Consider the following 14043-nt stretch of genomic DNA (forward strand, 5'->3'; position numbering starts at 1 on the left):
AATTCTGGAGTTTTTCTTTGGTTGCAGGTTATTTGGAAAACAACATGGAAACCTATTACGGAAAATTATCTCAAGAATAAGGACACTGTTGTATACGAAGAACAAGGAACCATGCTGGCAATTTAACTGTGTGCACACCGTGCTGTAATTATACACAAAGACCCTCAAAGTTGATTGAAATTCTGTTCTACAAAATGGAGCATTTTTACCTTGATTTTCATGCCTCGCAGAAGCGTAAACAGTACTTGAGCAAAATCATCTTGTGTCTTTTTATTATAATGTGTTTATCAGTACTAGTTTGCACTGATGAGGACTACTATAAATTGCTTGGATTAACGAAAAGTGCAACGAATCGACAGATAAGGCAAGCCTTTAAGAAACTTGCACTCACAATGCATCCTGACAAAAATCCGGTAAGTGAAATAATTTGTGTTCATGTCTTCGGGTGTAGCTTTTCAGTTATAATGAATTTGTTAAAACTTATAATAAAAGATTTGCAGTGCCCTTTCTGCACAAAATCAAACTGCAGTCTGATGCAGAATATGGAGCTCCCCAAAAAAATCTGTTCATCTATTTAATGAAAATATTGTCATTTTTAAATGCCTGTCGTCAGATGTTTATAGAAATTGGAGAATGATGGCTTATTTGCCAGAGGCTAAGTTCATGTTTTGTGCATTTTGAATTTGGATGGTGTGATTTTAATTGCATTTTCAAGTGAAAAATGATGTCTAACTTATTGATCCAAATGGGATTTTAAAATGAGGATTTACATTGAGAGAGGTAGGGTTTACGTGCAATTTTATCTGATGGCAAAGATGATGCAGTTCTTCTGCTGCAATACCTGCACAAAACACCTTGGGGTGCAAGAGTAAGTGTTGCTATGGTTTCATGATTAAGTAGCAAATTTTTGAATTGTATGATATTAGAATATTCCACAGTGTTTTTTTACATCTTTCTACAAATCTCAAATCAGTTGCTGAATGTTAAATGAGTGTTAAATACATTCATAGTTGAACTCCATGAAAATTAACAATTACTGGTGAAGGGAAACTTTGTCACGCATGAAGAACAAACTAGTATTCCACCAAAATGTTTTTGATTGACAAAGTTTAAAGTTTATTTATTGTCACAAGTAGGCTAACATTACCACTGCAATGAAGTTACTGTGAAACATGCATTAGATAAAATTGTATTGTTGAAGAGCATTGTGAAGCAGTTTTATGAATAATTACTTGCACGAGCAGTTTAGCATTTCTTGCTGTTTCCAGATTTAAAACGTGATGTTTTTCCCCGGAGGTAAATAGCGTTTCCACACCACAAAGTAGTGGAGCTTATAGATTTTTCAGAGGATTCTGAAATAACTTATTCAGTGCAGTTAATTTTGGTAGCTGTTTAAAAGGATAGATGCATTTTATTAGTCATGGATGTATATTGTCCATGGTTTGGAATTGAAATGCTTCAAACAAAGGTCCTACCTGGCTTGATAGTCATGTGACTGTCATGAGGCATAGGCTGGGGGTAGCCATGTTACGTTCATTTCTCATAAAGATACTGTACCAAAAGCAATATACTCTTTGAGCTTGTAATATGGTGTCACAAGTGGAGATGTGATTAAATTTTTGAAGAGGTGGAGAGAAGCTACAGCCACAGGAGGAGAAGCAGAGAAGTTCAAGGCTGCAGAATGCTGCTTTAAAAAAGCCCCCAAAAAGGAAAGTGAAACTGGGATGAGTCAAAATAGCTGTTAATTTTCCTCCCAGTTCCTTTTGAAATGAAAGGCAATATGTTTTTAACTTGCAATGGCAACACTACAAAATTGCAACAGATTTAATTGACAAGCCAGAGCTAATATGAATAGTAACACGAAACTCTTACAAATTGTATTGTATCCTAAATCTCTCTGAAGAGCAGAATAAAACCGACTACAGCAATTTTGAAAGCCTTGAAGACATGCTTTGAACCTCAAGTGAACATAACTTATAAGTGCCATGTTTAACATTAGGGCTCAAGATGAAAAAGAGGCTACTGATCAGTATGTGACTGCAGTAATGATGTGGAGATGCCAGCGTTGGACTGGGGTAAGCACAGTAAGAGGTCTCTCAACACCAGGTTAAAGTCCAACAGGTTTATTTGGGAGCACAAGCCACAAGCTTTCAGAGCGCTGCTCCTTCATCAGGTGAGTGGGAGCAGCGCTCTGAAAGCTTGTGGCTTGTGCTACCAAATAAACCTGTTGGACTTTAACCTGCTGCTGAGAGACTTCTTACTGTGACTGCAGTAAAACAGCTCATATTATCCTGTAAATTCAGGCGACTTTTCATAAGAAGCAGGAGCAGACCATACTGTCGTTCAGAGCCTGCTCCATGGCTGATCATCTCCTTTAACTCCAACTTTTCAAGACAACCCAGGCAGGGAAACAATGTCTCAGTTTTGAACCTGTCAAGCCCCTTCAGAATCTTCAATAAGATCACCCCTCATTCTTCTGAACTCTGGCAAGGGAGTTCCAATGTACTCAGACTCTCATCATAAGACAACCCATTCATCACGGACCAATCTAGTGAAACTTTCCTGTACTGCCCCCATGCAAGTATACCCTTTATTAGATGCTGAGACCAAAATTGCACACAGTACTCTCGGTGTGATCTCAATAAATCCCTTTATAATTGTAAAAAGGCTTCCTTATGACTGTACTCCAATCTCTCAATAAAGACCAACAGGCCATTTGCCTTCCCAGTTACTTGCTTGTACTACTATGCTAACTTCCTGTGTTTCTTGTACAAGTGCGCCCAAATTCCTCTCGACATTAACAATTATTAATTAGTTTCTGTTCGCAAGAAATATTGTGCTATTGTATTTTTACTACCAAAGTGAATAACCTCAAACTTGCCATCTCGATAGTCCATCTACCAATTTATTGCCCACTCACTTAATCTGCCTATGTCTCTTTGGAGTCTCTTCATAAAATCATATGAAGCAGAGGAGTGGGCCATACAGCCCATGTTCTGCCATCCGATAAGAATATGGCTGATATGACTGTGGCCTTCCACCCCACTTTCCTGTCTGCCCCATAATCTTTGACCCCTTTGTACATCAAAATCTGTCTAACTCAGTCTTCATTATATTTAGTATTTTATTCTTCCAAGAGATGTGAGTGTCACTAACTAGGCCACATTTATTGCCCATTCCTTGTTTCCCTTGAAAGTGATGGTGAACGGCCTCCTTGAACCACTAAAGACAACATGATGTAGGTACACAGGTCTCTTCGCAAGGGAGTTCCAGGATTTTGACCCACAATGGTAAAGGAATGGTGATGTAGTTCCAAGTCAAGAGGACTTGGAACTACATCCTCTTGTAGTTGTGTTCACTTGCATCTGCCCCCCCTTATCTTTTATAGCTAGTAATGATTTCTGGTTTGGAAAGTGCTGTTGTCAATGACTCAGCCTCCGTTGTCATCTGTAGAAGAGAATTTCAGAGAATAATCCTCCTGAGAGAAGAATCACTTTCTTATCTCTGTCTTAAATGGGAGATTTTTGAATGGGGCCCACTTCTCCTAATTTCTCAAATGAATGGAAACATCCTCTCAGCATCTATCCTGTCAAATCCCATCATTATCTTGCATGCAAGATCTTCTAAAGTCCAATGAGTCTAGTTCGAACCTGCGCAACCATTCCTTATAAAGCAACCCATAAATCCCAGTCTAGTGAACCTTCACTGAACTGCACCGGATAAAGTTATATCCCTCTTTAAGTAAGAAGACCAAACTACACAGTATTCTCTGTGATCTGTAGCAAGTCTTCACTAGTTTTATATTCCACCCCTTTGTAACAAAGGCCAACACTCCATTTGCCTTCCTAATTGTTGTAACAGCATGCTAACTTTTGTGATTCATGTACAAGGACATCCAGATCACTCTCTCCTGCAGCACTCTGCAGTCTCTTTCATTTTTAAATAATCTGCTTATGTTATCCCACATTATACTCCATCTACCTTTCAGCCTAGTCACTTAACCAATCTATATCCCTTTGCAGAGTCTGTGTTCTGCTCCTCAGTTTTTTAAAGGAGTTAAGCTAACAATTGTGGAGCTTTTTTTGCACATTCTGTCCTGACTTTCACTCTGCACCATGTTTGTAAGTGACCCTTCCTATTATGTTAGTAACATACATAATTTCTGCACCGTAAGCTTCTTGGGAATTGGCCAAAGACCCAATCAACAAGAATTCAAGATGGCTTTTTGATCGAGAGACAACAAAAGTGATGAGTTTAGGAAAGATTTGGAGTTTAGGGCAAAGACTGTTAACAGTCAATTTATTCCAAGTTAGTGCCCACCCAAGAGAGCAGTTAACTTAAATTAATTTGTTAACTCAAAATTTGCAAACAACCTTGTAAGGGGATTCACCCAAATGTATGGATATCTCAGTAGGGTTGCATATAAGTTTATTACCAATTTTGTAAATAGTCCATATTATGCACAAACTCAGAATTGAATCTGTGACCTTGGTTGTAACAGACGGGTACAGGATATTTTCTGGCTTGTTCTGTCTGTGAACCTGCACTTTGCCAGAGCATGTAATCCCTTGTTATACTACATTTCCCAGTCAAATAAGCATTCCTGCAGTGAAGGAATTTTAAAAGTAATTGCAAGCCAATTATGGGGAAGATTTTGCAATTTGAGCATTGTAGTGGTATGTGATTGTTCGTTGTGTTAGAAGCGCACAAAGCAAACTTTGCAAGAGTTTGTGAAGTTTGAAATAAATAATTATTCAGCACTGTTGGCACAGATTGCCAGGAAATATGGCAGCTGTGGGAGCAGAATGTGAAGTGCAGTGGTAAATTTAATGCACAGCTAATGTGCCTTAAAAGAACTGATTTCAGCAATGGAAATTTAGAGTGGGCAATTTTATATGGAGTGCATAGAATCAGGCAGTCAATGCAGTGAAGGGACCAGAGATATACTGAGGGAAGTGCAACAAAAGACCATTGCCATCATTGAACTTGAGGAGCACACTTCTGAGAAGTTTGCTGTCTGGAAGTAGGTGGTACTTTAGGTGACCATTTGCACGTGCAAGGGCACCATTAGGATTGGAACACATTGAGAAAATTTGCTGAGTTCAATGTAGGTCGCACATACCTGCTTAAGGTGTCATATTGTGGAATGGCTGTGGCATACACTTTCTCCTTCTTAGCAGAATCCTAATGTGTTTTGCATGGTCTCCTTTAATTGACTTCACTTAGGCTTGTAATGTACCTGATTGGCTGCATGCTGGTAGGTAGCCATGCTGGACTCCAATCCCACCTTCCTTTGGTCACTGTTTCAATATCTCTATGTGAACTGGCTGTTTAAATTTTGATTATCCTGTGGAATTTTCCAGTTGGTTCCAGGTTTCCCTCGTGGGGTCACTTTAGGTGCTGGATGTAGGAACTGAATGGCAGGCCAGGGCAGCAGTGCTCCTAGAGCCTGAGAGAACCTACTTGTATGCCAGAGCAGCCATAGGCCACCCTGTACACGGTTCCCCCTCCGTCCCCTGCGCCACCACAGTGATGGCCTGTCTACTGATAATGGCATTTGTTAACAAGTGTCTCTGAGATGAAGTGGAGATAAAAGAGGATGCCATCAAACACAAACTATTAAAAAACTGCATGATTCTGGACAACTGGAAAGCAGTTTCTTCCCTGAAAGCAGGAGAGGGCAGGGCCGTATGTCTGGGAATGCTGGTGTGTTCAGTGGTGATTACCTTTTGGGAACAAAACTGGTCCAATCCGACAACGAGAGTGTTTGTTTGGACAGTGAAATCACAATATACTGTCCTTGAAGCAAGAATTGCAAACTGCAAAAATTGCTTGCAAAACCATGTGTCAAATTGGCAGAAGCCATCATCCTTACATTCAGATATATGTTAACCTCTTCAGGGTTGAGGAGACTGCTATATTACTGAGTGTTTTTGTGTTGCAAAGTGTAATATGAATCATTCAGAAACCGAAATGCAAATAGCTTCTATAACAGAAAACAACACGCAATCCCAAACTCTCTTCCTTGTTACTATAACCCAGGAAGACAACAAAATATTGTTCCCTTGACAAGATTTTATTTTCCAAAAGCTTTGTTACATTCATTTAGAATCATAGAATCTCTACAGTGCAGAAGGAGGCCATTCGGCCCATAAAACCTGCACCGACAATCCCCCAGGCCCTATCCTCCTAACCCCACATATTTACCCTGCTAATCCCCCTGACATTAAGGGGCAGTTTAGCACAGCCAATCCACTTAATCCGCACATCTTTGGACTGTGGGAGGAAACCGGAACACCTGGAGGAAACCCACCACTCGGTCACCCTAGGACAGAATTGAACCCGGGTCCCTGACGCTGTGAGGCAGCCAAGCTAACCACTCTGCCTTTCTTTGGCCTATTTGTATATTTGGTGGTGGAACTTTAATTATTGTCATGGTGAAGCTGACATAGTGCGTGTCTCTGCTCAAGGAACAGTTGCAGATCATGAATTGGAGAAGGAAAAAGCTAATTCTCACCAACGTTTTTAAGAATTATGAAAAAGAACATTATGTCAAAATGCTATCGAATATACTTCATAATTAAAGATTTTGAAAAGTTAGAGGGGAGGGTGAGTCTATTCGCCTATCTTGAAGCATACTCCTTTTTTTCCATGTCAGCCTGCTGATCCTCTCAAAATGGAAATCTTGATCTTGCAGCTTAATCCTTAATTGGATGAAGAATTTGTCTCAGTGCTACCCAAAAATTCTAATTAGTGAATGTTTCTTCCTTCAGAGTGGGTTTAGCACCCAAAAGTAGTTTCAACCTCTATTTCCCAATCCCAAAAGGAAACCTCGGCCCCTAATCTTTCACACGTTTATCACTTTGAGTCTTTAACAATCATAGCATTATATGTTCTGGCAGGTCACTTTATTTTAAGAAGTGTGTTAATATCATTGTGGCATTTGTGTCTTACATTTCCATAGTTGTCTGAGCAATTCCACCAGCTGCAAACTTCTGTCTCATAATGTTATTCACTCTACCTTGAAGTTAGTAACACAGCAATATTTATTCTGGTGGATTTAGGTTTTGAGAAGTGGGTAGCAAATGTGATTAAGCAAGTGCAGCTGGCAGCAACGCAGGAACAAGTTGCTGAGTTTGCACTTCATTCCCTAGACTGCATGAGGAACTTAGTGAAAAATGTGCCAGCTAATAAAGGCATCTATTAGATGACTGTGTAGGGGTATTTAACACTTCACAGAACTGCCCTATACTCAATGTGCACATTAACTATAAGGTCATCTGCAGCAAAGTTCGCTTTCACCATAGTTCACAGTATATGCTGAGGGAGTGCCCAGGAGGCAGGGCAGAGCAAGAGTCGACATTGATGAAGGACCAATCTCTCAAGGGACACAACATTCATGCCATTCAGCTCTCCAATCCAAGGACCCACTTCAAGCCAAAATAAGCACCAACCAAGGCAGCCAATATAAACATCTGATGTCGTGCCAGCAGTTGTAGGGCTATGGTATGACCTAGTGAAAGGAGCCAAAGAGCTGCCTCCATCCTTGAAACCACTAAATGATGTCCACTTCTTTCTCCGACTAGGATGACATCTCGAAGGAGCTCTGAATTGGTGATTGGATACATTCAGCATGCATTCTCTTAAAAAGAAAGCATTGAAAGGGGAAAAAACAATTATAATACACCAAGGAATTAAGAGTAATAAACAACTGGAATGTACTTTCACTTGGAGTTGTTTATTTGTACTGGGCAAAATTCTGTTACTTGAATTGTGTCCGAGCTTAAATAAAGGGTAACATATATTGGATTTTCTGCACTAATTATTTGGAACATGTATTCAGTAATACTTGTGCTATACAAGCATTCAACAAAATGATTGTCTTCAAATGGTGTTTGCTTTACCATCCTCCTTGCAGCTCCAGAGGTTGAGAGCTCTTAAGCCTCAGGTTCATTGTCCTGTTGAGGAAATGCTGGAGCAGACTGTGTATGACACTTCTATACACACCCTATTGAGTAAAAAACCTTTTGCAGGTTTGTACTACAGGGCACCCCAGCCCAGGTAACAAACTGCACCTCTCCAATGAAGAAAGTGATTCACAGTGCTTCACAGATGGGAAAAATGAAAATGACTAGGCATTGAATTAAGGTGGGAGAGTTGGGATGGTTGAAAAATAGGATTGAAATAAGCTTTTTAAAAAAATAGAAGGCAGCTGAAAGAGTTTAAGTTGAAATTCCTGAGAGTAGGGCTGAGACAGTTGAAAATTCTAGAATGAATGGTGAGATGAAGGGAGAGGTATGCACAAAGCTGAAGGCTGCTTCAGGGAATCACAAGCCTTGATGGTGATGTAAATTAAGATGTGGTGTATCTATGGAGGGATTTGAAAATCATACTAAATTCTGTGCTCTTGGGAACATACAAGCCTGTGTAGATTCAATAAGAATGGCGGGCATGGGGTCAGTGGGATTTCAACACTGGTCAAACAGGATGTACAGATTTTACATGGTCGTTGTTCAACTTGAGTAAATTGGCAGACAAAATACTAGTAAAGGAGTGGAGTTAATGTCTGAGTAATGATGTCACATACAAAATTAGAGTCGAGAAGGTTAACCTGTGTTAATGTTCAAAATCTTAACCAAAGTCATGCACCATAGCCGTCTGCAAAAGCAATGATACCTAGTGACATGTTAAAGAAAAAGCAGTGCAGTCCTGGCACACACACTCATTGCCACAAGCTAGGATTTACAGACCCATTTCCTCATATCCCTCGCATTAGGTATGCACATGCACAACTATTGCAACCATTAGATAGAAGATAATCCCTCCTTTTATTTTAGGATAGCTAATTCAATCAAAGGCATGTTGAATTGTAATTACGTTTTTCAGTTATAAAAGTTGGTATTTGGAAATATGTATAGAAATTATCATAATGCTCAATGTATTGATTTGTTTTTACTGTGTTTATTAGTAGAGGCAGTTAATTGGTTATTTTATCAAACCTGATGAATGATTACGGCAAATATATTCCAATATTGTAGATGAAGCAACCTCGTCATCTTAGAATATCAAATGTTTGCAGTTTCCAGTATATGCGTATTCGACAAAAAAATCTTAGCAACAAATTTCTCAAAGCTAGCCAACATTATTGACCAGCTTGAGTACTTGCCACTCTCTTGTTTTAATAGAATAATCCAGAAGCACATGACAACTTTTTGAAAATAAATAGAGCTTATGAAGTTTTAAAAGATGAGGATCTTCGGAAAAAGTATGATAAATACGGTGAGAAAGGCCTTCAGGATCACCAGGGTGGTCAGTACGAAAGCTGGAACTTTTATCGTTATGACTTTGGTAAGAAAGTGTGTTTTATATTTCTCTGCCGAGTTGTGTAAATGCATGTCATGTCACACACCAGTCTAATAAGCCTGAACTCTCTTTGCTGTCTAGAATTAGTATTTGATCCCAGTCATTGTTAAACATGCAAGCACACCTAACCAATGCTTCGATATCATTTGAGCTCAGCAAACTTTGTAATTTGGGTTGCATCAACTTTTATCAATGCCAGTCTGGGACCAGCATCTTTTGTAATATAAAAGCCTTATTTTGTTGTTCTGGAAGTTTTAAAGAAAAATACAGAACACATGGAAGAAACTTGCGCACTGTTTCCCCTTGCACTGGTTTCCTAATGCCTTTGAGTAAGAATACAGTATCTAACAGTTCAGCATTTAGAATATTGCCCACAATTCTGATCTCCATGTTACAAAAGCATTGGGGGGAATGGTAAAAGGTGCAAAAAATATTTACAAGAATTATACCAGAACTGGAAAGCTCCAACTTTCAAGAGTGACTGAGTAGGCTGGTACTCTTTTTTCTTTGTCTAGAAAAGAAAAGACTTGGCGGGTGATCTATTGAAGGCCTATAAAATTCTCAATAAGTTTGATCAGATTTTGGGGAATCCAAATCCCAAAACAACAATCAAACATGTGCTGTGATCGCCTATCGCCTTGCACCCGTAACGTATTTTGTCATTTAATCTCCTGCCTTCCCCTCAATCACAGATCTTCTCTTTGGTTGTCTTCATGCCTCCCCACCCACTGCTCCTGGCTGCCGCCCCCCACACACGCACGCGCACATACCCACAACCACATCACTAACTTGTTCATATGATGTCCTATTAAATCCAGACCTATGTAATGTGAAGTTCTTGATTTAGATTTTTTAACTTCTGATTTTATTTGTGCTAACTATAACACGTTGAATTCAAGCTCGTGTTACACCTACACCACAGTTTTAGTGTTACTGCGAAAATAGTTTGCAGCACTATTAAATATTTGTAGTGCAAACTGGTCCTCAGGCCTGAAGCTAACTTAAAATAAAGTGGACTGAAACCCCCTTCACCAGGGAATTTCACTTTGCTTTGTGATTTCAAGTTGGACCTTGACTCAATTCAGGCTGTGTATACTAACAGCAGTGTTGTCACAAGGTATAATTGCTTCTCGGCAATGTTACAGTTGTAGCTTAAATTACACCTTTGCAGTGTGGCTTTCATTCAATATGACCTTTAGTTATTTGGAATCTAAATTGTAATATAGGTGTGAATTATGGCCATCTATATCATTGTAAAGGAATAGTCTTTCTATCTTTCTGAAAATGTTTTTACTGTGCAGATTCTTTTTGCAAGTTACGTTTAATTTTTCTCCGTGTATTTATTTTTACTTTAGTAAATAAATAATGCAAAAAGTTTTTCTCCCTCATTGTGTGTCCTCTACTCGCATGCCAGTACTGAATATTTAATATCTGTAGTATAATTAATATAATGATTTTCTAATTTAACGCTCATAGCTGTAACTACAGAAATAAATTGATTTGAAGTGGTTTAGTTCAATCAATACAAAAACAAAGGAAAATATAAATGGTTTGAACTCATTTGTTTATTTCCTTCACCTAGGCATTTATGATGATGATGCTGAAGTTATAACATTGGATAAAGGAGACTTTGGTAAGTTTTTGGTTTTAGAGTTTCATTTTGGAATGTGTGTTTGTGGTGTAGAACATTAGAAGCCCAAATGAACAAAATTAATTTCATTTAAATGACAGTCGCAACTATTATATCATCTGGTGGGAAGTTCTGTGCAATAAGAGGCAGGAAAGGTGTGCACGTGTGTGCGTGCGTTCAACTGTTTGCAAACTGGGCGAACACAACATGCACTTGTTAACCTTTAAAATGAAGAATACCGACAAGTCCGTGAATGGGGTTTTCTGGCTATGCCCCCCCCCCCTTGCGGGATGGGAAAATTCCCCCCCTCCCCACATTATTTTCACAGAAAAAAATTGCAAGTACTGATCTGAAACAAAATCACAAAATGCTGAAAACGCAAAGCAGCTGGTCAATCAGCATGCGTGGAGAGAACAGAGGAGTGACTGTTTACATTCCAGTTGTCATTCTGTGCGTGTGCAGGTTAGGTTGATTGGCCATGCTAAATTGACCCTAGTGTCAGGGAATTAACAGGGTAAATATGTGGGGTTATGGGAATAGGGATTGTGGTCGGTTCAGACACGATGGGTCGAATGGCCTCCTTCTGCACTGTAGGGATTCTATGATTTGAAGTTGGTTTACATATACTCGTTCATATGAAGTTTCTTCCCCAGAATGTTTTACTGACTAAATGCTGTAAAACTTATCTCAACTCTCTTCTGATATTATACTGCAAATATCCATACAGAGTTCCAAATTAAGATGACGTGCCCTCACCTACTTGATGAGAAACACCATCCAGACCATTGTTTTCACATATTGAACCCAAACAAGTTTTTTAACAATATTTCCATTTGTGAATTATGAGATGCAATCGAAATTTATTAATTGTGGTTTATTAATTCCCACAAACCTTGAAGTTTCCTTTTAATAATGCTACTCCTGAAATAAGTTGAACATATTTTTAAATTTCTACAAAATTCGATTCTTTTTGCTTGTGAAAAGACAAAAAATTATTTCTTCCTTTTCATCACACCTCAAAACACATCTGCCAAGATTAAATGACTTGCAAGAATTCTACCCCGAACAAAGCAATTAATCATCCTTGAGCTTTTGAGGTGACAAGTTCTTGTACTCTTTGAGATTTGACAGATGCTATTGTTCAGTGAATCAAATTTCCTGTGATTATTTCAATGCAGTTGGAATCAATTGTTTTGTTTTTTGCTAATAGATGCTGCAGTTACATCTGGGGAATTGTGGTTTATAAACTTTTACTTCCCTCGTTGCTCACACTGCCATGATCTAGCTCCTACGGTATGTTAAAGTTCATGCTTTGAAATGCCATTTCAGTTCATTTTTCACTGTATGAAATCTTTAAGCTTTTGGTTTTTTTTTTGCTCTCCAGTGGAGAGAATTTGCCAAAGAGATGGATGGACTAATCCACATAGGAGCGGTCAATTGTGGGGATAACAGGATGCTGTGTCGTTCCAAAGGAATCACCAGTTACCCAAGCCTTTACATCTTTAAAGCAGGAGGGGTAGGCATCACGTAGTCGGGACTTATTTCTCCAGAAGTGGTAGTATGCTATATGTGAAACAAAAGATAACGGAAACAGCTATATTTATACATTATCAGTAGAATCATGAATCGTCATCTCAAGACAGTCAGAATGAAAAATAGCTTTTTAACAACATATGAAATGTAATTGTTATGAAAAATAACTTGCGATACATATTTTGTAGCATTGTGATCTGCATTTTCTAACTGAATTTAGAACTGCAAAACAATAGTATAGACATGCAGATAGTGTATTTAATTATTCAGTCGTCTAATTTTGAAATTATTTTTATCTTTGTAGACCCCAGTGAAATATCTTGGAGACCGATTGAAGGAGGATCTTGTTCAATTTGCTATGCAGTATGTCACAACCCAGGTGACAGAATTATGGGCAGGTAGCTACAGTGTCTCTTGAGATCAAACATTAAAAAAAAACTAAAGGTTTTTGTAAGCTCATACGTTTGCATGCAGAATTAATTTTCCTCGTATTCACTGGGAGCAGTTGAAGCCTATTGTATGCAATTTTACTTCTGCTGTAGCTCGGGTTGGACGAGTCAGCAGAGACTAGGAATTGAATATGTGGATTTCCTTATTATTGTGCTTTAGTTATTTACATTTCTTTCTCAAAATGGAAAATTCTGCTCTCCGAGAAATAAGATTAGGGATGTCTCGGATTAAGGCCTCAGTCTATGCTTTTAAGGTAGGGAAGAGATTAAGCTCAACTTAATGACACTTAGCTGCGTCATCAGAATAACAACTGTTTGGACAATGCATTAGAGAGTAATGGATATTACTGAGCCTTGGCAAAAAGCAAAGAAGGAAAAACACTGGCGGAGAAAATTGTTGGGAAAAATTAAACTAAGATTTAGAGGTTGTAGCCAAACACGAGTATATCACTCGATTGTTGCTTTAACAAAATGCTGCAAATAAATTAACAATAAAATGTAATTATGTGGGAAGATTATATGCTGCCTGAATATTAACCATATTTTTTATTGCCAGGAAATTTTGCAAGTGCATTTAATACAGCATACTCTTCTGGAATTGGCTGGCTGGTCACTTTTTGTGATGGAACGGGAGGTAATAACTGAAGTAGCTTTGCTTGATAATTTCGGGTTAGAATATTCTAATTTCAAATATGAGAGTTGTTGGTATTGATCATAGCTTCATAGAGGTTTACAGCATGGAAACAGGCCCTTCGGCCCAACTTGTCCATGCCGCCCTTTTTTTTCAAAACCTCTAAGCTAATCCCAATTGCCCGCATTTGGCCCGGATCCCTCTATACCCATCGTACCCATGTAACTACTTTTGAAAAGATAAAATTGTACCCGCCTCTACTACTATCTCTAGCAGCTTGTTCCAGACACTCACCACCCTCTGTGAAAAAATTGCCCCTCTGGACACTTTTTTTGTATCTCTCCCCTCTCACCTTAAACCTATGCCCTCCTAGTTTTAGACTCCTCTACCTTTGGGAAAAGATATTGACTATCTACCTTGTCTATGCCCCTCATTAT

The 14043-nt window shown here is 38.7% G+C and overlaps 1 protein-coding gene and 1 pseudogene across 1 annotated transcript in view; both read left to right on the plus strand.

Moving 5' to 3' along the window:
- The window catches only part of dnajc10 (DnaJ (Hsp40) homolog, subfamily C, member 10), a 63522-nt gene that overhangs the window by 13885 nt on the left and 35594 nt on the right, over positions 1 to 14043 (plus strand). Inside the window, exons 2-8 of the mRNA XM_078228523.1 lie at positions 28 to 413; positions 9186 to 9348; positions 10946 to 10996; positions 12204 to 12286; positions 12378 to 12509; positions 12831 to 12924; positions 13532 to 13609. Of these exons, the coding sequence (XP_078084649.1) occupies positions 195 to 413; positions 9186 to 9348; positions 10946 to 10996; positions 12204 to 12286; positions 12378 to 12509; positions 12831 to 12924; positions 13532 to 13609 (820 nt within the window). The 5' untranslated portion in view covers positions 28 to 194. The remainder of the gene's footprint in view (positions 1 to 27; positions 414 to 9185; positions 9349 to 10945; positions 10997 to 12203; positions 12287 to 12377; positions 12510 to 12830; positions 12925 to 13531; positions 13610 to 14043) is intronic.
- LOC144503959 (calcium-activated potassium channel subunit beta-2-like) lies at positions 5632 to 6584 on the plus strand (annotated as a pseudogene).

The sequence above is a fragment of the Mustelus asterias genome, chromosome 14 (assembly GCF_964213995.1).
Source record: "Mustelus asterias chromosome 14, sMusAst1.hap1.1, whole genome shotgun sequence".
NCBI lineage: Eukaryota > Metazoa > Chordata > Chondrichthyes > Carcharhiniformes > Triakidae > Mustelus > Mustelus asterias.